Source organism: Corvus hawaiiensis, chromosome 1 (assembly GCF_020740725.1).
Source record: "Corvus hawaiiensis isolate bCorHaw1 chromosome 1, bCorHaw1.pri.cur, whole genome shotgun sequence".
In the NCBI taxonomy this organism is placed as follows: domain Eukaryota; kingdom Metazoa; phylum Chordata; class Aves; order Passeriformes; family Corvidae; genus Corvus; species Corvus hawaiiensis.
In genome coordinates this window covers 90020183-90043141 of record NC_063213.1, presented here as the reverse complement: position 1 = coordinate 90043141, position 22959 = coordinate 90020183, and the positions used below count along the sequence as shown (strand labels likewise).

General features: G+C 42.3%; 1 protein-coding gene and 1 long non-coding RNA gene across 7 annotated transcripts in view; one reads left to right on the top strand and one right to left on the bottom strand.

Annotated features, from left to right (window-relative positions):
• Positions 1-22959, top strand: part of EPB41L4B (erythrocyte membrane protein band 4.1 like 4B) — a 170019-nt gene that overhangs the window by 80362 nt on the left and 66698 nt on the right. For 4 of the 6 annotated variants that reach the window (XM_048313122.1, XM_048313127.1, XM_048313107.1 and 1 more), the window contains exons 16-17: positions 16641-16822; positions 22432-22559. In XM_048313122.1, coding sequence (XP_048169079.1) covers positions 16641-16822; positions 22432-22559 — 310 coding nt within the window. Of the gene's footprint in view, positions 1-1935; positions 3355-16640; positions 16823-22431; positions 22560-22959 lie in introns of those variants that run through there. The other 2 variants (XM_048313113.1, XM_048313144.1) reach the window with 2 other exon arrangements.
• Positions 2959-22511, bottom strand: LOC125330218. The gene is made up of 2 exons (XR_007205426.1): positions 22322-22511; positions 2959-5858 (listed from the first exon to the last, which is right to left on the bottom strand). It is a non-coding gene; the product is annotated as an uncharacterized LOC125330218 (long non-coding RNA).

Below are 22959 nucleotides of genomic sequence, written 5' to 3'. Positions count from 1 at the left end.
GAACTTTGCCTGTATTTCAGGCTCAGGAGTCTTCCTGATTTTAGGGTTTGCTTATCCAGTTTATTATGAGTGCTTTAAAACGTACAATTTCACATTATGAAAGAGTGGTTGCCAAGAGAGCTTAATGATTTTATAAATCATTTGAGGTTTTGCTGAAATTTTTCTAAGGATTCCATCACTTACGATACCAGTCTGTGACATTTTAAAGCCAAATAGTTCACCCTGGAGCAGAATGATATTGAAATAAGCACAATAATGTATTGTAGTGTGTGTAGACAAGCTCCCCCTCCAGCCCCTCCACTGCCTGGGCAAAGACTAAGGTCAGTGAAATATGAACAATGGCTTTTTTAATAGCAAGGCTCGTAAGGCTAAAAAAAAAAAAAAAAAAAAAAAGCCATACTTAAAAGCTCAGTCATAAAGCTTGGTAGAAAAGGTGCTCAGAATTTTTGTGCCATTCAGGTAGAAGCATTTAAATGTGCGGTTAAAGTGGAAGTTTCAAGTTATTCTAACTTGGAGTCAAAGTGAAAGAATTGGACATTTAAGGTCTTGGATAGCTTGATTTGAAAAAGCCTAATCCATTCAACTGTGAATTTGAGATCACAGCTAGAGATGCATAAAATTCTTTCTGCTGGGCATGAAAGTCTAGAATGGGCATGGGCTGAAATGACCTATGCAATACATGACATATATATAGATAGATAGATAGATAGATAGAGCTTTTGTTGAATAATTTGTGAAATAGTATTTGGAATTGTCTCAGTTTTCTTAGTAAAATTCTTTCAGTGAAATTTCTTGCAGATTCTTTCAGTGAAATTGTTTGCAGTTAGCTTAATATTTAACCTGTTAATTCCAATTAACAGTTGTCATTATATAACTTAAGAGTATATCCACAAAAAGGTAAAATCTAAACCTTGCCTGTGTTTCTGCTACTATAAAAAAACTTACCAGAATCATAGAATGTCTTGGGTTGGAAGAGACCTTTAAGATCATCTGGTTCCAACCCCCTGCCATGGGCAGGGACACCTTCCACTAGACCAGGTGACCCAAAGCCCCATCCAACCTGGCTTTGAACACTTCCAGGGATGGAGCATCCACAGCTTCTCTGTGCAACCTGTTTCAGTGCCTCACCACCCTCACAGAAAAGAATTTCTTCCGTATATATAATAATTGCAGCTTCAATTTGGTAATAAGGTAATGTTCAATATTGTGGTTTCCTACATAGTGTTCAAAATTGTTGTTTCATTTATTCCCCTCTCCGCTGCAATGATTCAGGGGACACTGTAGGAATGGTTGAAGTTAATATCTCTAAGCAGCAATAAGTAATGAACAAGTAAGGAAAAAGGTATTTTCCTTGTAGTACTTCAAGTCTCAGAGAATTACCTGTACTAACTGTAGACTGGGGGTGTTCTTAAGAAAATGCAACTGTGTAAATTACAGGCTGCTTTAGTGTTAATTAACTGCACCAGTGCCAAAGGAATGGCAGCAGCTACAGAAGAGCAATTTTCATTCATAATAGGATTGCCTTTCTTAACCCCTTGCACTTTAAGGATGTACTTTCATGAGCTCAATGTTTTGCATGATATGTTCTGTTTTACTTGTTTGTTGTACAAATTTAGTTTTCCTGTAGCCTCCTCCTCCCTCCCCACCACCCCTCTGGGATTCCAGAGCATTGATGCACTACGCTTGTCTAGAACATTGAAAACAGAGAGGGTTTTTAATGACTGAGCTCTGGTTGAAAGCCTTTTGAAATCAGCTAAAAGATTCCCAGTTGTTTCAGTGGCTTCTGCGTCGGAGCTGTAGGTCTGTCCCCATTTCCTTCCCGCGCTGTAGCTCCGTGTGCATGCTTAGCACTTGCGGGGTGAGCTCATGTTACTGTGTAGCACTCCTAAGTTGACTTCCATTCCTCACTAACCAATAACTGTGCAAATGGTGCAGGCCACCCTATCACGATGACAGGCCCTATTGGAAACCCCCCACAAGTGGAGAGGACAGCAATTTACGGTATATCCAGGAACAGAACCAGAAGAATTTAGGAGGAGTCCAAAGCATGGTGTACCAAGATAAACTCATGACGACACTCTGAAAAAGAGCCATCTTCATTTCACCTGCCATCTTAGACATCATTGCATTCCATGGTCCTTGTCTGTCTGCAGTATGTTCAAAGTGTATTGTGCATAAAGTGTGTGTCTTCGTATGTACATCCATCCTTGTTTAGTGTTCGTGGACATTCTTGGGAAAAGTGTTTTCCATATCTTTGTAAAAAAAAAAAATTTTTGAAAAACCTTTTTCAATTCTGGTAAGAATTTTCAGTGCCCCGAGACCAGAAATTTTCTGGGGATTTACATTCTACCCAAGTTCCAAGTCTGTGACCCTCTGCCTGCTGTTGAAGATCAGACATTTGTGCCTTAGTTATTTTTATTACCTTGTTTATTTGGAGTCAAATTAATAGATGAAGTTTAAGAACCTTGTTTTTTAGTTGGCATACAAATAGGAGATTGCAGGGAGGAAAAAACAGTATTCATACTGGCAATCAAATTGGCTTGTGGGCCACCAACAAAGGGAGCCTACTGAGGCAGTCATAGGTTTGGATGTCATTTGTTTCTAGTTTTTGTGTTCTGCAGAAAAAATAGAGGTGCTTACCTAACTTTGACAACAAGTATAGGGAAAGAACACTGTAATAAATTTCACAGAGTATGTATATTTTTTTTTTACTTACTAATTATATTGATAGCATTCCCCAAAACCATACCTGCTGCTATAAAGGCAAGAATGTTAAAAATTAATCCTTGCTAAAAGGGTGCTGCTGTCATCTTATTTTTAATGTGATTATGGAAATGAACTTGCTAATTACATGAAACTACCTACTGATAACTTTTCTCTGAGTGGGCTCAAAAACACAGCATATAATCAGTACATTAAAAAAAGGGGACATTCCAGTGGAATAGCTCTATTTTTTTAAAGTTAGGTATTTGCGAAGTTGAATGTATATTTTACAGACCTAGGACTTTGAATGAGACTGGCTGGTATTTTGATCACTTGCAGACTTTTTTGTTATCTTTAAACCAAAAATCACAGTGCCATCTTCACTCGTGCATTTGTTAGGCCTTACATTTGTGGTGTCTCTGAAGTTGTTGGAATGAATGAATCTTCATTTGGAATGTTTTCAAAATGAAGTAGTTTTTAACTTGATTTTGATAAATACACATTTCTAAATGGCTATAATGAATTTTTTCAGAGCAAATTTGGTAGTTTATAACTTTTTGTGAAATACATTTGTTTACAAATGCTATCTTTTATTATTTGTTTTGATCTTTCCTGTATGTGCTAAGTACAAATAAAAAATGTCAACCTTGTTGATCTGGTTATGATGCATTATTTATTTTTGAAAGATTTTGGGGGAGTGTGTATATATATGCTTGTACCTGATTTCCCCCGTAGTTACTAATGCTGTGGTGGATCGAAGTTTCCAGTACAATCTGTAGAGAGGGGAAGACAATAAAGCAATTGTGCACTGAGATGTGAAAATGCCAGAGTAAATCTAAGGTGTGTAATCACAGAAGCTGACTTTGGTTTCCCCAGACCAGTCGTCCTCTATTTCAGCAACATTTTATTTAAGAAAGGAAGAAAGAGAAACTTTGTTGGAGCCACTGGAACAAAAATCTAGTTTAGCTGCTGCTCTGGAAGCATTCTGGAGGAGGGTTTTTTGAATACTCGCATTGGTGCTTTATTATTTACACACCTACATTCATAATACAGTATCTTTCTTGTCATACAACCTTGTCAGCTTCCCTGTGGTTTGTTGCCAGTGTTCCACCTCATCCTGTGTTGTTATGTGTGGTTTGGTTTGTTGCTGAAGGGGCACTGAAGGAGGGATCCATTCCCTGACAGACTGCAAGAAAAGACAGCACAAGGCCTAACTGGGTCCTGTACGTGTTAAAATGCTTCAGGCACATTGGTGAAGAACAACCTGTGGGCCTTGTGTGTTCTGCAGTTCGTGTGTGTCGCCTCGAGGGAAGCACTTATCATTCTGCTTCTCTGGAGAAGGAGCCCACACCTTCTGCACTCCCTTTTCACTTGCTCATCCCTCATCCTCCCTGCTGTCTGCAGAAATCTGAACCAGCCAAGTCACGGAGCAATCAGCTAGGTAAGAAGGCATCAATGTCTCTGTCCTTCCTTCCTATAGGTGTAGTTGACTTCTTGTAGCACATGGGCTAGGATGCACTTGGGAAGAGGGAACATATCTACCTGTGTCCTCTCTGACCCCAGCACTGCTGTGACCTGTGCAGCTTACATCACCTGAACAAAGGTGGATATGGGTGGTCTCTGTCTGGACAGGGTTGTATAAAAGAGTTACTTTAAAGATAAAAAAGCACATTGGGATTTTTTTTTCCTAAAAGTAGCACAGACGTAACTCACAACAGTTTGTTTTTAACAAGTAATACAGGTCTTGTGATGCTAAGATTACAATTTTTTGTTTGAAGCAACACAAAACACTGCATCTGAAACCAGATTACATTAGGGAAGGGAGAGAGAAGAAAAGTGGAAAATGTTTGGTTAAGTCTGTTGTTAAACATAGCAGCAAGTTTTGTTTAAACTATTGGGAAAGCTCTGGCAATATAAATCAATACTACATCTTAAATTTGTACTGCTATAGGAATCCTCTGGTAGTTTATAGGCACAAACTCAATGTAGGAACTTGATGGCCCTGGTATGTGAGTGTCTATACACTCCTGTGGTACTTTAACTAGGAGCTCCTCATGAGGAAATGCACCGTTTTTACCAAAGATCATGTTACAGAGTCATTCTATGTCAACACATTTTAAATGTGTTCTAAATATACACAGGGAAGTTTGGTTTTTTTAGAAAAACCTTTTGAAAGTTGCCTAAAGGAGGTACCACCTTCTTAATCCAAATGAAACATGTTCTCAGGGGTACCCATTGAACTGCATGTGCAAACTTTCTCCACCCTGCTCTGAAGTGTGTTCATTGTGTGAAACCTTCTTTTTACAAGTCCAGCATACACTTGGAAACTTCTGTAATCTGATTACAGGTGATAAACACTATCCTTGCATCAGCCTGGGGGGGATGGAGGGGAAGTGTGAGTGTAGTGATAGGCAGTGGAGAAATTACACTCATCTGAAGTCCAGCATGGAATTGCTTCTTCCATGTGCTGGAGAATTAATTGATACAACCTGGCCGAGGGTATCTTTTGATCATCTCTCTGCACACCTTCCTCCTGTATTTAATAAAGCTGGAAACCAGTTCTTCCCTGGCAGGGCTCAAGCCTGGCTCTGCACTCTGTGTAGTTGGATTTGGAGGGGGATTACCTTATAATAACTGTAATCCTATGTCTTCTCCCCCAGGAACTGCTGGGGGAATTGAAAAGCTGGTGACACTGTGACACCACATCTGTAACACCAGCTGAAATATATCACTTTTCAGCCCCAGCCAGGCCCTGCCATGCAAACGAATGACTAATATTGAATACTGAAATATGATACCTGAAATACAATACTGAAAGTGTTGTCATTTTCAATATATTGTTTTAGTGTGGGCTTTTTCTTCAAACTTTCATTTTCAGCTATTTTTCTCTAGCTGATGTGAGTCACAGGCAAAGTGAACAAAGGGATCAGGTTTTATAATGCATTTCTAAAGCTGGCAGTCAGGGGTTTGTATGCTTAAAGGAAAGAATTAAGTCCTTCTGCATGCATTTATCGTTGAACTCATATGCAAACTGACCAAGAGGAGGATTTTTTTCTCACGCTGTGGATGGCAACAAAGCATATATTATGGCCTGGTGATGTAAACTGTGATTTTCTATTCCACTGGATGAGCGCTGCAGAAGATGTCTCTTCAACCTGCAAGAGAAAGAGTGTCAGAGCAAGTAATTTTGAAAATGGAACTTCAGGTGCTGGCAAGGAATGAGCAGGGGAACATCAAAGGCAGCAGGGGAAAAATGAAACCGAGTATATCACCTCCTTCTCAGGCATCAAAGTTGGCGAGATAGGGCTCTCTGAGAGAGAGGAGAAAGACAGTTCAGCACTGCAATCAACTCTTTCAGAGGAGGAATCTTTTCAGTTTGTGTATCAAGCAGGCAGGCTTCTTCTACCTGTCTCAAAGGAGAGAAGTTTTGATGCACATCCATCTAACCTGACACGCCAGATATCTGGAAAGACTGTTGGCAATGAGTGGTTTTCCTATTACTCTGCAGCAGAGAACCAAGGAAAACAGCCCTGTATGGGGAATGCTGTCATTGCAGCTTTCCTAATAGCAGCTAAAGAGACTGCTGGAGCCAGAGCTGCTACAGACCAGTATTAATGGACATAAATTAGGAAATGTGGTTTTTTTAGTTGACCTCAGCCTCTGTGTGTTGTGCTTTGAAAGGGCACTGATCTACCAGGACCCTGGCTTCTTTGTTAAGATAGAGGTTTCATGTGCTAGCCATGAAACCTCGAGAACCAGCTTGCACTAACTCTCTGCACCGTACCCAAACCTGTGCTACATTGTGAGGATGGAGATTTTGAACTGTTTCAGAATAAATACTTTTTCCTACATTACAGTCAAACTGCACACGCTTGGAAATTCACAGTACTTTTCTGCTCCCACGTTTCAGTGTCAAAGAGCCTGCAGGAAAATCAGTCCTTCCTTAGCAGGCACGTAGAAAGATGCAGCTTTTGGAAAAAAACAATCTTGGTCAAATCAGATCAGACAAAAACATGTAAAGAGGTGGGCCATACTTTTCTGTCTGCCTCCTGCAGTACATGGCAAAGCAGTGTGTGGTGATCACGAAGACCTTGTTCGGCTTCCCTTGTTTTCTACATACTGATGAACCTTGAAGTGACTGGCCAAAGTTTCCCTTCCTCAGTGTACATGCTGTTGCTCTTATTGCCACTGAATCACCAAAATAACCCACAACAAACAAACAAAAAAAAACCCCAACAGATAATTCAGTTGGAGTTCTTCCATTGATATGAATCATTTCCAGTAATAAAGCTGCAGACTAAATGCTGCTCTCAAGCACTTAGTAATGACTGTTTCATGACTGTACTTTAAAGCAAAACAACTTTCTAAGAGCCTATTTCACAAGTGTTAATCTGAATTTAATTGTAAAGTTCACGTCAGGCCTCCCCGTGCACTGTCCCCTGCAGATATGAGTATCTTGCTACAGAAAATACAAGCATGTCAGTAATAACTTGTGTATCGCTTTTAATTTCTGCATGTGATATACTTGGTTTTGAACAGGAAGAAAAGATTTTTTTTTTTTTAAAAATCTCTATCTTCCATCCAGCTTTCCTAAAGATGGTGATTTTTTTTCCCTTTCAGTTAGAATCTTGGCAGACTTGGCACACAGATTGGTGGAGAGAAGAAGTTCCACCAGCCTGATCCAATGTTACTACTTTGTTATGTGGTTTTTGCATAACAGCTTTCTAATGACTGTGGGATGCTCCTTTGGGTTTGGGGGCACCAGGTCTTCCATGATCTGTTGCCTGTATCTCTTCAGGAGAAATCTAGTCGCTAACAGAAGAAGCATTCATGATGACTGCCTCAATCATCACACCCTCTCAGAACTGACGAATCTGCCAGTTTAAAACTAAGACAAATGTTGAGGTGAGGCTATGGGAACCAGTGAAAGTGCCCCTAGGGTTCTGTTTTCAAATTGCCACCACAATTATATTTCTACCATGAATGTACTATCTTTTGAATTTGTAATGTGCTTGATTTTTTTTTCTTTTCCATTTTCATCTTCCTCTTTCTTTTCTTCTTCCCTTTCCTCTTCCTTTTCCTTTCATAGCACTAGTAGTATGACCTTTAAAACAATCAAGCAGCAAAATCTGCAGCTCATCATATGAAAGATGGTGTTTTGAATTACACAACAGCAGATGTTTCATACAGGAACAGTTTTGAAAACCTGTAATTCCTGGCTTACCAATGTCTTATGTTGATGGATTATAAAAAACACTATTTCTTTTTTTTTTTTTTTTTAATGAAGGCAATGAAAAACATCTTCTACTTTCCGAGTGACAACAAAAATGAAAGAAGTAGCCACACCTAATTAGAAGTAGGAAGTACTGATCTAATGCAATTAAACTCCGGATAAGAAGCTAATTCTTTATAAGTTACTTTTTCCTCCCTAAACCCATAACATTCTGTGCTGGAGTTATAATCACAGTAGTTTACCTGCCATTACCAATTTCTGCAATTTTGTCTTCCTTAGAGAAGTAGAAATACAAATCATTAATGAATCTCCAGTGCTCTCTAAATTGTGTAATTGCATAGTAATGAACTCAGTACCTAAACAGATGACAGAGTGGCTGTTTCTTTTCATCTCCAGGGCCCAAGGCCCTGAAGATTAAGGCCTTGATGGCAAGCAGCAGAGCCAGCATCATGGTGCCTCCAAGCTGAGTCTTTCTCATCAGTAAGAATACAGAAGTCAAACAGGAAGGAAGAGCTCAGAAAAAAATGGGCCAGGGAGACAAAAAGCTCAAAGTAGAGGGTTTAGGAGAAGCAGAGGTTTACAGTGTTATGTGCAAAAGAAAGGAACTAGAAAATGAAAAGCAGTGGATTCTGCTAGAAACTCTGAGAATGGAGAAGAGGAATAAAAGAGGCAAGGAAGCTTTGTGATTTCAGTATCTGTGTCTTCAGCACCTGGGGCTCTCTGAATCAGTAGCAAGGCTGATTTGAAGCAAACTTCAAGGAACTTGAATGTAAAATTGGATGCTGCTTCTGTATCAAAATTTTGAGCCCAGGAGGCCTTTGTTTGTTACTATTCATTTTCAGTTTCAATGGTTGCATTTAATGTGTGTGTCTCATTCTCAATTTCTGACTTAAAAAAAAAAAAAATCTGTGAAAATGGCTTTAAAGGTAAAATGAACAGTTTCCTGCTGTAAGTCAGATGAGTTGCCCAAGTATTGAAGTGAGAACCTGCCCAGAGATAGGGCAGAGGTTGAAAGTTTGTAATTAAGAGAGCCCTTGCTGTGCTAAATGATTGATTTTGTACTACTTTTACCTGTTAGTACTGTCTTTTAAAAGGGCAAAAATCTATAACCTAAAAAGAAGTCATTTGTGTGGCAATGGAGTCGGTCGTGTTCACACTGGCCTTTAAAGTTATGGCAAATTACTGAAAATTCACAAGACAGCATATTTTTTTGTAAAGCAATAGCAGCATTCATAATCAGAATAATTTAGAAGCATGAAAATTACACAGTTTGATTAATTTCTTTTAAAACAAGTTTTTTTTCCCAAGGAATTTCATCTTAGTAAGGACAGAGACAGAAAGGAGATTTTGTAAGATGGGAGCATATTGTTAAGGGAAGCCAAATCCCATGGATTGGCTTCAAGGCTAAAGGGATTACACCTTTCTAATCTGCTAGATGCAAGGCTGCTGTAATTCCTGGCTTCACGGCCCAGGATGAGATGCTGAGCCTTCGTTCCAGAGATGCAAATGCTCACAGAGCACCCACTCTGGAGCCAGCCTTGCCAAGCACAGGAGCTGAAGGGCAGCACCTTGAGCAGCACCTGCATACACAAACAGCAGCTCACAAATATGGGGCAGCACACAGAGCTCCATCCTCGATGCATACACCTCCACAGAAAACAGGACTGCAATTGAGGAGATGCCCTGGACTGTGGTGATCGGAGCTTGACCAGCCAAGCTGACTGACCAGCAGTTTGCTTAGGTGGGGCTGGTCACTTTTCTCACCTTTCTCACGTGCATCCTGATGCACATGAATCCTCCTCTTGCCTTTCTCTTGTCTCCTTGCAGTTACTCCTGCTTTTTCCCTGCATTGCTCCCGGTTTTGCTAAATCCATACTCAAATTTCCCAAGGCTGTCTCTGTAGTTTGGGCCTTACAGAGTTACTGATACAGTTTCCTAGACAGTGCTGATCTTGTCACATTGTTCTCACCCAAGAGACCCTGATACTCCCCCTTCAGAGCTCTGTGATGTTCGGCCATTGCTCATGGAGCCCTACCATAAGTACCTGTGAATTCCAGCAATCCTCTGGACATCCTTTATAACATTTTTAGCTGCTTCTGCCTTCATCTTTTATGTCCAGCAACTTCTTCTGTCACATCCTGTGATTTCTCATGTTCTTCTCTTTTAACTAAGCCTCAGGCCTGTGCCTGCTTCTCTCTGCAACCTTTGGCAGCAATGTGATACTAAGCACAGTAGAGATGAGACAGGAATGTGCTTAGCTCACAGGACCTGAGTTATTTAATGGGTTAAGTGGTGGGAAAAGCTGTACCATGGCTAACAATCCAAGATTAGCTGCAGGCTGCTTCAGAGGCTTCAGTTCCTTGCTTAGTTTTGCTCCTGTTTTAACCTGAGCTAGCTTGCTTAGATTAGGCACCCCAAGCTGTTTTATTTCCTAAGGACAGGAATACATTGCCTCTGTCTGAAAGGGGAAGGCAGCAGACTTGAGGGAGGATCTTGTTGGTCTTAGAAAATTTTATCTCTGCTTTTCAGAGTTTTCTCATCTACAAGGACATCTGGGACAATGAATTTTTTTGACAGGTGATTAAATATCATTAGCTATTGTTACTGTTAATTAAAACCATTTGTAAATGAAAAAAAGCAAGCTTAGTTCCCCAGTGGGCATATTTTGCATGACAGTTTTGCAAGACAGTATTTTTTTAATGATCTTTATGCAGATAGGGTGGAATCTATGAGGACAATGTCTTTATCGGGTCAAGATTTGTTCCTTGGTATTTTATTAGAACATGCTTTGCTGCGGGCTTTATTCTTCTTTTGGAGAATTCCAGATTACTCTTGCTTCAAAACTTAGTTCAGCATCTTGTATCCTACAACGGGCTTCTGACACCATTTCTTAATGTATTTTTTCCCCATTATCTTTTTCTCTTTAATTACAAGGTTTTCTGGGAAAAGGCTGCTGGCTGCCTGCTCTGCTTTCTGAGGTGTCCCTAGGATTGGATGGGGACTGTGGATCATCCCTGGCAGCAGGGAAAGATTTCTGCAACACAGTTTTCCATGCCTTCCCTGAAGGAAGCAAATGGGCCAACTGTGTTTTCCTGATGTCAGAGCTGAGCATGGAAGTGTAACCGTACTGTTAGCTTTAGTTACACTTCACACAGCTCAGGAAGCCAATTCTGGCCAGCAAAGAGATCTTGGTTACATGGTGCAGGAAAAAAAACTGACATAGGTTTGGTTTTAGTGATCCCAGTCTTCCTTTACTTAGGAATACTCATTGCTTTTACATGTCCCAGTCCTTGGCTGCAAAATAAAAGTTCACCCTTTCTCTGTTATTGCAGTCATCCTGCTGTGGTCTGTGTTCCCTTCTCATGTAATGCTGGGTCAAGTCTTCTGCTTCAGTCCAATAGTCCTGGCCATTAAGTGATACTCACACGTACTGCCTTCTTCCTATCCCCTCATTTCCTCTTCTTTCCTCTTCACAGGGACATTTTCAGAGAATGTAAAATTCCTTCTCTCTCTGTGCCACTTGCCATGCTTTAGCGAAACAAGTGGTATGTGAGATTCTAAATATGATTAATGGAAGTTTGGCTAAAAGTTCATTGTGGTTTATTTGGTTTGTTGGGGTTTTTTTAACTGCTTTTGAAGCATGGGCAGGGAATTAACCTAAAGTCTACCCTCCTTCCTCCCAATAAAGGGAGATAATAAACCCAAAAATGAATGTTTGGCTTAGCACGGCTGTTAAGTCTCTTCTCCCCGGCTGCCACACTGAAGTGTCACAGGCAATGGCTGCTTTCATTACATACACATTAATACACATATGGTAACAGGCACTGCAGCACTTCCCCTGGCTGCCATTTGGGAGCACGTCTGAAGCCCATTTTGATGCTGGAGAAGGTATTGTAGTGATATGGCAATGGGTGATACATCTCCCAGCACATTCAGTACACAGCCAGCAGTGTGAATCTTTGCTGCCAAAACCTGTGCAAATCACCACCAGGCTTGCTCTGAGCTACAGATGGGGGAGGATCAAGAGTGGTTGTGAAGATGTTTGTGGAAAGTTTGAGGACTTTTAAATACTGGAAAATTGCAGTGGTTTGGTGCAGGAGGAATGTTCAAAGCAAATAGAGGTGGCTGTGGCAATTGTTGAAGGTTACTTATCACAACCAGACCTAGAAGCCTGGGATTTTTTTAAAGCACTGTTCAACTATCGTAGGGAAGGTCTAAACTCTTAGAGTCATCCGTGAGGCATGATTGTTTGAGCCTGCTTTCTGCTATTGCCCCTCCAGCCTCCCCATGGAGAGGAGAGAAGAAAGCCCCACCATTTGCTCTCCAAGTGTAACTTCAGACAGGTGGGAGATGCCTAGAGGAAGAGTGGGGAAAGAGGGGCATGGTCAGGGTGCAGGAGTAAGCCTGCCCTGGGACACAGGTGCAAGACGTTTCTGCAGGGCTACACAGTTGTGTTCTACATGAGACTGAGGATGGCAGCTGGGAGGATGGCATGGAAAGGCAATTACGTTTTTTACAAAACCCCTTGTCACTCACCAAAAATGGGAGTCCTTCCATACCAGGCCTGTAATGGATGAGAGAAAAGTCCTGATCAGGTATTGATCTTAGCACATCAGAAAGATTAGGGTGCAGCTCAGGAGGAATGTTTGTGCTAGGTAGGAGTAACATGCCTCACAGCTGAGGTTGTGGGGCTGGAAACCTGGCCAGTTTAGGAAAGGATCTGATGTTCTTGAGGATCATAAGTTAAATATGAGTCAACAATCCCAATATATAGAAAAAGATGTCATGTTCCAGTGTATAAACAGGAGTAGATCCTGTAGGACATGGGAGACAACCCTTCCTCTTCCAGGCCTCAGCTGGAGCGGGTTGTCCAGTTCTGAACACCACATGTTGAAGCAGAGCAGGGGGCAGTTGGGTGGACAGGCATGGCAAGATGTTTCAGAGCTGTAGGGAATGTGTGACCCATGAGGGGCAACTGAGGAATTCAGAGCTCTTCAGACTCTGAGGGGAGATGTAAAGGGCCATTTTCAAAAACGCAGGCTTCTGTAGACAGAAATAACCTTCTCACTGTGTCCGTGATGGATGGGAGAAGAAATAGTGGCTTAAATTGCAGTAAAGGAGACAGAATAAACAAAGAAATAAGTGTAGGCATGCTGAGATGCTGAAATCGATTGTACAGCAGGGTCATGGAGTTTCTGCTAGTGAAGGTGTTGGAGGTTCAGTTCAGGTAACACAGTCCCATTGGTTTTGAAGGCTTTCAAAGACTTTTCTGTTCCCCATTTTCCTATGTCCTCTTAACACTGTTGTGTGTGTGAACTGTACACTAGAGACATGGTTTGATGTCCAGTAGGTGACTGGAGCACATGAAATCTAAGAATGTCTACTGAAAATAGCTTTTTGGGTAAACTGTGAGGAGCGTAAAATTGAGACAGAGGACTAGTAACGTAAATAAAAATTTTAAAATAGGAAAGAAAATTAGTAGATACACATTATTTGCCTTTTTCCTCAGTGTGCTGCCTTTTTGGTCAGAAGGAGGTAATTAATGTGAATTTGAGGCTAAAGGCAGTACTAACCTTCTTGTGAACACTGAGTGGCTTTTTTGAAGGTTCAACTTCCAGAAACTAATCCTCAGGAGTGCTTTTTCCTGAATGAGGGACAAAGAAGAAAGGTTTGCTTCCTTTGCACAATTGCCTGTACCGCCCTGCCTCATTTTCCTTGAAGGACAGGAGGTGTCTGTATAGGAAACAGCTGGAGTTTGCTGAGAAAGCCACGCAGGTAAATAACAGCAGAGAAAGAGGAAACCTGCAGGACAGCCAATTCATGATTAAAAAATAAACCAAAGGTATGATATTGGCATACATAGGGTGGCCAGAAGGCAGGTGCAAGAGAAAGGATGAAAATTGCTACCTGTCCACATAATGCACATAGTCTGAGAGCATTACTTGATATCTGGGGAGCAAGTATGAATTCCTGGAGGTCAGGAGTATGAATACATTTGGAGATGGTCAAAAAGTTGGTTCACTGAAAGTAGTGATTTATTTACATCAATGGATTGGGAAGGATACATGAGCATGTTTTCCATTCAGGTAAGCCAGATAGAAGCAAGCAATAGAAAGCAAAGTTAGTGACAAAAGGATGCATTGAGTGGAAAAGTGTTGAGTCTCTATATTTAGGACAGTGTAAGAACACAAAAGTGAAAAACAGGTGTGATATGAGGTAATAAAAATGCCACCTTGTAGAAACTGCAGTCCAATGTGCCCCTAAAATAGAGTACACAGAAAAGGAATTTGGACTACATGGTATTTTTGTTTGGGTACTGTCAGCTTTTCTAGTTGGCAGGCTCTGGGGCTGCTGCAAGACCTGTTGTTTCTGATTGTTCAGTAACTCCTTGGTAGTGAGGGTATCCGTGCAAATGCCCAACCACACATGCATCGGAAGTGCAACAGTTGGCTGACCCTGAGATGAGTTTGCCTCGACATCTGTCAGTTGCTGTCAGCTCTGGAAGAGTGCAGATGACCACGTGCTTTTACATGGGCCAGCAGCTTGGGATTTCACATCAGAGTGCTCTGCCTCGGTAGTTACACCCTGTCTGGAGCTTTGTGACCTGCTGTCCTCAAGGACTTCAGTGCATAGTTGAACATCAGCTTTGCTGGGCTAGCTCGTTACTTCTTTGATGTAATGGTCTCCCTGCCTTTTACATTTTACATTTTACTCTCCTCTCTGGACAGTCAAGAAATACATCTAGAGAATTTGGTGCATATTTGCCCTCATACCAAAGGGCAATTCAGTTGTCTCATTCAGTTGCTTAGCTTATTTCTATTTCAGCATGGAAGATACCTTGGGCCCATAGCAGTATGAGGAGTCAGTGTAAGGATTTGGTGTGATTCATTTTGAAAAGACCAACTGAAAATCTTCTAAACCAGGCTGCCAGTGGGTGAAATGAAAGAAACTCCCAAGCACGTAGGTTTTGTGTCTTGAAAAAAATTGAATCAGATGGGGAAAAAAAGATGTGCTGAGGCTCCAGCCTCAAACTGATCTTATTTCCCATCAGGGTTTTAACCATGTGAACAAAACCACCTATCCTCTCAGTCAAAAAAAGTCACACCAATCCAAGGCCCTTGAAGGGAAAGTGCAGGAGAGCTGCTACAATTAGTGTGCAATCTCATTAGCCTGTACCATTTTCCCCCTGTAGGCACTTGCTTGATTTGATTTGATTATAGCAGTAAAGATATAGTGTAGTTTGAAAAGACAGACCAGTCCTGGATTATCTGAGCTCACGAAAGCTGTCCCCTGTGGATCAGACACCTATTTGTATTGTTTCCTTAAGGTAGAAAACACATCAGAAGTGCCTTTATTGGCAGTGGTTGCTACATGCTGGAAACCTGCAGAGATTAATATACACAACATTCCCCTCCCTGCCTTCTGCTTTCAAAAAGTAACCAGCATAAAAGTATTATTCAATTATTACCCAGTCAGAAACCTCATGTTGTCTGAAGTTGTTACTCAGAAGACAGTGGTTATTAGTGATGTACCAAGCTGTGTGTTTCAGTATAACTTTGGAAATGATACAGATGTGTTTATTTGCAGATGTCTGGTTAATTTTGCTTTGAATCACTAAGTAATCTGCAGAGAACATATCTTAGAACGTATCTTAGGTATAATTTATTCATTGTTCCTTTAATTATTCGGTTTGCCTTCATTTCATATTGTCAGGTTTTCAGCTGCTGTTAGTAACAAAAGAAAACTGAAAACCCATGCATCTGAAGATATAATTTCTTTAGCATATTTCAAATAGGCAGGGGATTCATCTTTAGTTGAAATGAATTGATGTACTGCAACTACTGTCTAATGCACTACTATAGAATAAGTTAAAACCTTATAAAAATTTTAAGCACTCCTCTGAGGAAAGCACATTCAAGTCCTTTGCAGCATTTATGTAGAGTTATCTCAATCTTTTTTGGTGGCTGGAATAGAGAGAAAATAGCGTTTCTAGAAATTCATCATTATTTCAAACAATAAACTGAAACAGCATCAGTTAGAGCTAATGAAGAAAAGCAGCAGTGTCATTTGTTACCTCTGAGTTAGAGATGATGAATTAAAATGTCAATGTGTCCCCATTTGCCATATATTGTAGACTGTTGATAGTTAATCTCCTAACTAAACACATGCAAAAAAACCCCACCAAAACCCAAGCTAGTTATACCAGCACAGGTACAATTCCTTTTTGGCCAAGTGTTATTTTGCATATTGTTACCTGTAAAATGTTTTATTTCTCCATTTTTTCCCCAAGTCAGAATTTTTTCATATACCTGTTTTTCACCATAAGTTTAGAGACCTGAACATTCTCAGGAATGTAGTGTTACTCTGAGACTGTTCCTTGGTCTCTGCTCTTTGGACAATTTCACTTTAAAGGAGTTACTCTTTTCTGCCTGATGACTTTCCTATCCCAGCAAAGATTCTAGCAGAGATTGTGTAGTGTGTAAAATCAAAAATAATTCTGATCTTAAAGTCATACCAACAAGCAGAGGCATCCTTTTTCTTCACAGTGATAGAAAACGCTAAAGATTTGGGATATACCTCATTAAAATTTTTATTTACAAAAAAGCTGTGCATTTTTTCCCAAGAAAGTTTTCACTCTGTCTCTCCAAAAGTACAACTGGTGCTACTGTTTACTGCTCTAATTTGAACTGAATTTATTTTGTAGCTATCCCTTGAACAACAGCGATCTGCACCCGTTCAACATTGAGGAGAATGGTGGCACTCCATATACCACAAAAATGGCTGCAAGGCACCACCACCACCATCGGCATCACCACCACCACGCTAATTACGGTGCCCTTGCTCCCGAGACAAAGGACATTGTTTCTGCAGTTCCAAATCCAACCAGTAAGTCCACTGCAGTGATTGTCATTTCAGTAACTGTGCTGCTTGCAGGTTTGTCTCTGGCAAGGAGGCAAAGGAAAGGAAAGAAAAACAGTGTGCATTTTAGTTTTCCTCCTTGAAAAATGTGCTTCCTGTTATTATTTGCCAGCTTTGTCGCATGTGCAAATGAGAGAAGATTTGCAATTTCCTGGCTTTGCTACAGGGTTGTGGGATTTGGTGTTAGATGGGTGTTCCACAGCTGAACAAATACCCCATTAGTCTCAGAATCTGTCTCCCTAACCACTTGGCACAGTCTATTTTTCGTTGTTACTCTTCGTATAGTTTCACAAACCTACCCTCATCTGCTATTGCCTTTTGCTGATCTGCCCAGCTGGACTTCAGCCCTCATTGTTTGGATCTTGTTTTCATCTGGGCACAGGCAGCAGAAATTTTGGAGCACTGGACATACAGCATCTTGCTTTTAGTTTGGGTAATGGGAGCAATTACAAGATTTACCTACCAAGACTGGAATATGCTTGCTTTCTTAGTGGAGAAATTCTTGGCTTGTAGAAAGCAAAGAGGGGAGAATCCCGTCCACTCCTGATGCGGTCTTGGGGAGTTTGGGTGGAAGTCTCTGCTGCTGAATGTGTACAGGTATTTTTAAGGGGATGGAGCTTGGCTAAGTATTTATAGGTTTACATAGGAACTAGAAGAGAAACATCCCTGTCATTGAGCAGTCCTACTTCCTGCTCTCCAGATTTACAATGTCTGCACTCCGCAGTGTGTCAGATGCTGAAGCTGTGTAAGAATGTCAGATGATGGGCAAAACAAGATCTGATCTATTATATTCCTTGTCTCTAGGAAACGATGAGTTTTTCCCTTGCCCAGTTTCTGCCTTCATAACTGTAAATCACTCTGAGATAGCTATCCATTATGGAAACTTTCACCCAGGTCAGTTAATCTGTCAATTTTCAAATTCCTGAAACCAGGGTCTTGGACTGTACTGGGTGACCTTGACTGTAGGCTGTCTCACCTCAGCAGTATTGCACAGGCACCCACCTGGACAAGCACTTTAATCAGACTTTGTTTCAGAAGCTCAGAAACACTTTCTTTAATTTTCTTTCCCAAGAGATTTGAGATAGTTTTTCAGAGAGAAGCTAAAGAAATAAAATGCAAGGCATTGTAGACATTTAGGGAAGGAATCCTAAGCAGCAATGTGACTTACTTGCTGGGGCTTTTAATGAAGCTACTCCCTTAGGAGCGACCTCCAGAAGATGTGTTGTTTTCCACTGACTGTACACTGCACTCCAGCCTACATTCATGCTGGGAAGCACATGGGGCTGACATGGAGCGTGGCCACCCCCTGCCTGGCACAGCCATATAGGCTCAGAGCAGGCCGCTGGACGCTCCTGTGCCACTGGCAGGTCTTTGCATCTGGGCCCTGCTCTGCAGCCGCCGGCACCATCGAGGAGGGGCGTGCAGCCCGTGCTGCTGTGGGGCTGCCGGCAGCTCACCCGGCCCGGGGCTGCTGGGCCTCGGCCGCTCGGTCGCAGGGCCGCCCTGGATGCCGGCTGGGCACGGGTGGTGGGCGAGGCTGGCAAGGCTGTGCTGGAACACCTCGCTCGGCTGTCAGCCTGGCGTGGTGGGAGGCGGTGACCTTTCTGGGGGGTGTGCCAGCCCGTATTTTCCTTTCCCAAATGAGAGCTGAAGCATGTCCGGAAATTCATTCAGAGCCAGCTATGCTGCTGCTGAATGTCCCGACCCAGAGGGCACTGCTGGCCCTGCTTCCCCCATCCCCTCCTCGGGGCTCCCCCCATCCAGCCCACAGCTCCATGTCAGACTCCCGGGGCCCCAGCTTCAGCCTCAGCAGTGCTGCTGGACTCTGGCTCCCCACAGCCCTGCCATGGGCCCACCTGCAGGACAGGAGGTAATTAAAGAAACAGCAAAACCACACAGCACAGGGCGTTTATTCCAGCACTCTGTCTCCTCTCAGGTCCCACAGCTTTCCTGCTTCTCCTTATTGCAGAAATAACCTTAGAAAAAGCCTAGAAGAGCACAAGGGCAAACATCAGGAGCAGTTCTCTTTGTGCCCAGTGAGCGTTACCTGTGACATGACACTGGGGCCCAGGGGGCTCCATGTCCTCCCCCAGGCAAGGGAAGGGTGAGCCCTCTCCCCCAAAACCTCTCCCTGCTGGTGGGGAGCAGCCTCTCTGGCCTGTCTGGCAGCTGCCATGCTCTGGAGGGGACTTCAGCAGCCGAGGTGTGTATGGCACCTGTTCCTGGAGACAATTTACCTTTCTCTTCACTTTGTCTGCTGAAAGCTGGTCCACACTAACTATTTGATGCAGGAGAAGATAATCAGTGCTGGTTCCTGCACAGTGCTAGCAGCACCAAATGCCAATTCCCAGTTTCTCTAAGGGAGTGGAAAGGGATGGGACACCTTGGAGGGGAGGCTGTGGTGCAGCCATGCTGACTGCTCCCACCTGGGCTTTTTAGGCAACTGTGCATGCCTTGTGCTGAGTGTCTTAATGCTGCTGTGCTGCCCCGCTACAACCTATCACTGATCCCCTGTGGCACCTGTGCATCCAGGTGGAGGTGCAAAGCTGATTTCCCTTAAGAAACCAATCCATGGTTACATCTGGCATGTTTATGCTGTGAGAACAGTGGTGGTCTGGGCAGGAGCACTTCCCTTAAAACAGAATCAGACTTATTCATTTGCAGCTTGGGGTGACAGGTCTAAGTGCCTTTTCAAGGTTGGTGCGCAGGGGACTTGGTTTGGTTTGTTTTTAATGGTTTCATTAAAATGCTGCTCAGGCTATTTCAGCTGCAAGAAAACTCTTGTAGAGAGCCTGTGGGAAAGGTTGGCAGTGCATGTACTGAAATGGTTAGGAGCATGCTGGCCATTGGCTGGTTATCGGGGACAGCACACATGGCGCAGTGTGTGGGACAAGAAAAAATCAGGCAGAGCAGAGACACTATCAGCAGTCTGCCTCAGGAACGTGAGGACATGGGGGACTGATGTCTGGCTCCAGGCTGTGTGGAAAGGCCAGTGCTGGGAAAGTGTTTCTAGGAAGTAAGTGGTCACTAAACTGGGGACACTCTCAGGAAAGAGGGTGCTTGTGACCAAAATATCTCAAGTGGAAATGCCTGAAGAGCAAAAAGGTCTCATGGGGGGAATATACTATCGTAGCAGAAACTTCCTCATAAGGCTGACAGAGGTGACACCAGCACTCCACCTACCTTGTGCTTTTCCATGGGACCGCAGGTGTTTTGTGACTTGTTCCAGTTGCTATGGGCTGGAGTCATCACTGAGCTCTGAGATGGTTTTAAATTCATCTAAAGTGGAACATGGAGTGACCCACTGATATGTACCCGCCATCAGGCTGAGAGAGGGAGAAAGCATCTGCCTTTCTTCCACTTACATCTATTCTGAGAAATGCCAAAATTCCAGTGCAGTTAGCAGGACATGGGAAGGAGAGAGACAAACAACAGTATGCCCAGCCAAGGTTCCCTTTAAACACCTGTGAACGTTTCCCAGCAAACACAGCCCAGGACTTTGTTACAGAAACAAACAGACAACAAACCCAGGCCAGACCTGCCTGATTTTTCACATTCCAAGTAATTTGTCTACTTCAATTACTGGAGGAAGTGAAATCCAGTGAAACAAATCTGACGAGTGTGTTTATGAAGGCAGCTCAGCAGAAGATGTTGTTTTCCTGCGCTCAGCCTGATTACTGTACTCGCAATGCTACTCTTCACCTCAAAGCTAAAATATACACATCACATCTTGTGGTGCAGCACATCTTCCCCCAGCATATTCCAGAGCCCCAGTCCCACTGTATGCAACAGCAGCTGGCCTTACAGGGACGAGAGGGTGAGCCTCTTGCTGAGCCTAATTGGCATGGCAACATCGTGCATGGATTACCAGGTGCACACGAGCAGATTCACCGGCAGCAGCTGGGGCTATCACTGAGAGCAGATGCCAACATGGACGCAGTGCAGCTCACAGAATTTTTATGACAGAAAATGAGGAATGGGAAGAGGGGACCCAGGTTGTCTCTTGAACTCTGGGCTGAGCTTGCAGGTTATCACTTCTAAAGAAGGCATCCTTTATTCCTGAACCGCTTGCTGCAAAAGACCTTGCATAACCCTGAGCAGAGAATGGTCTAACACAGACTGAGTTTCAGGTTGAAAACATCACTTTGAAAAACCACAGTGCTGCCAGATCCTTTCTTGGAATGAAAGCCTGGGTTTGCCAAGACTTCATGCTGACTCAGGAAACGTATGCCTTTTGTAGGACTTCAGGTTTTTGCCTTTTCTTTTGTTTGAGATTGAGTTAAAAGGCTAAACTGGCCTGCTTGTCTTCCAGAGCTCTCCCTTTAAAAAAAGCCCAAACCCCCCCACCTTAAAAATCAGTTTGAAATAATAGCAAACTTGAGTAATTTAAATAAGGCACTTTCCCCCTTTCATTTTCTTTCTTAGGAGGAAAATAGAATGACTGTGTTTCTTCAGAAAAAAACCAAAACCCTATCATCATGTCTTACTTTATGGCTGTGGTAATTTATTCCCAGAGTATCAGGCAGTTTCACAGTCTCATATCCACAGAAGCAGCTGTGATGTGAGAAATGCTGAACTCTGGCAACACTAACTTGTGATGAAAGACCACCAAGAGGAGGTCAATGCTGGTATTGTAACCCTTTCTAGGACATTATTACCTCAGGGTGTGATAATGTTTCTCTAAAGCCAAAACCAGCTTTTTGCTTATATCCCTATAAGCTGGTTTTAGCAATTTTTCTCTAGTCAGCAAAGCCCTTAATGTATATTTAAACAGCTGTAGAATTAGATCTTGAGTGAGTAATATTTAATATTCTTAGGACAGCTTAAGAACCTGTTCCAAACCAAACTGCAGTCAGTGCAAGGTTTTTATTGATTTCAGTAGGCTTTGAATCAGACTCCAGAGAACTGGATTGTTCCCATCTGTTATTATCTAGAATCCATGGCAAAAAGAAGTACAGGAGAACACAGAGATTAGTAAAATCATCACATGATGAGTACTTGCAAATATGCATATATATGCCACACTATCCCCAAGATGTTGACAGAAACCTTTCAGGACTATCGTAAGAAGTATTTTTCCTTGTCTTTCTGTGTCAGTGGCTTGCTCAAAATCTCTGTTGACAAAGCACAACAAATTCCTGACAACAGTCTTAAAGAGGCTGGCATATAAATAAAGATGTCTGAGAGAAGCCAAAAGCTATACTCTGATCTCTTTACACATCACATGTTTTGAGAGTGGCACCTTGGCTGCATAAATAATCCCTCTGGTGTCAACTAAGTTTTAGAATATAGATGGGCTAGAGGCAGGGGGGAGGTAAGGAGAGAAATATCTAGCCCAAAGCTGGCAAAAGCTCTGCTGAAATGAAAGGGTGGGTGAGAAGGAGGAGGGGGAGGAATTGTTTGCTAAATAGAAAAAGGCAAAATGACCTGAAAGGCATAATTATGAAACATTTTAGAGGGTCTTACAGAGAAGATGCTTTGCCGACCGCTGTCTCTTCAAATGCAGTTGAGTGTCTTGCTCTGCAGTTCTTCTGTAGCCTCCCTTCAGACTGTGTTTTTTAATTTCTTTCTTTTGGGCGTCCTTTTAGAACTGAGCTCAGGACTTCCCCTTCTTTATGATGAAACTTCTCATCTGAAGAAAATTGAAACGGAGAGTGTGAAGGTAGTTGGACCATGGCCAGCCCTGCACGTCAGCATGAACAAGGTATAGCATATACATATATACTTTTACATATATACGCCGGAGCACCCTTGTAACTTCATATTCAAAATCTGCTGCTTTTTCACCTCCAAATCAACATTCATCTTCAACTGGCTTGCTTTTTAATCACCTCTCTCCATCTCCTTATGGGACTGGGATTTGGTTTGTAGATTTAGCATTTCAATCAGCTTTGGCTTTTAAAATTTCAGAAGCTACTGCAACAATGTTATGATATAGTTTTAGTTTAGTTGTGAAGAGTTAGTCATCTAGGCAGCCCAGAGCTGTAAAAAAATAACACTTTAAGTGATAAAAAAAAAAAAAAAATCTTGTTTTTCTACATGAGGCATCCGTGTTATGCCATAAACTCCCCCTGGCATCTGATGTTAGTGGGTGTTTCATGAGA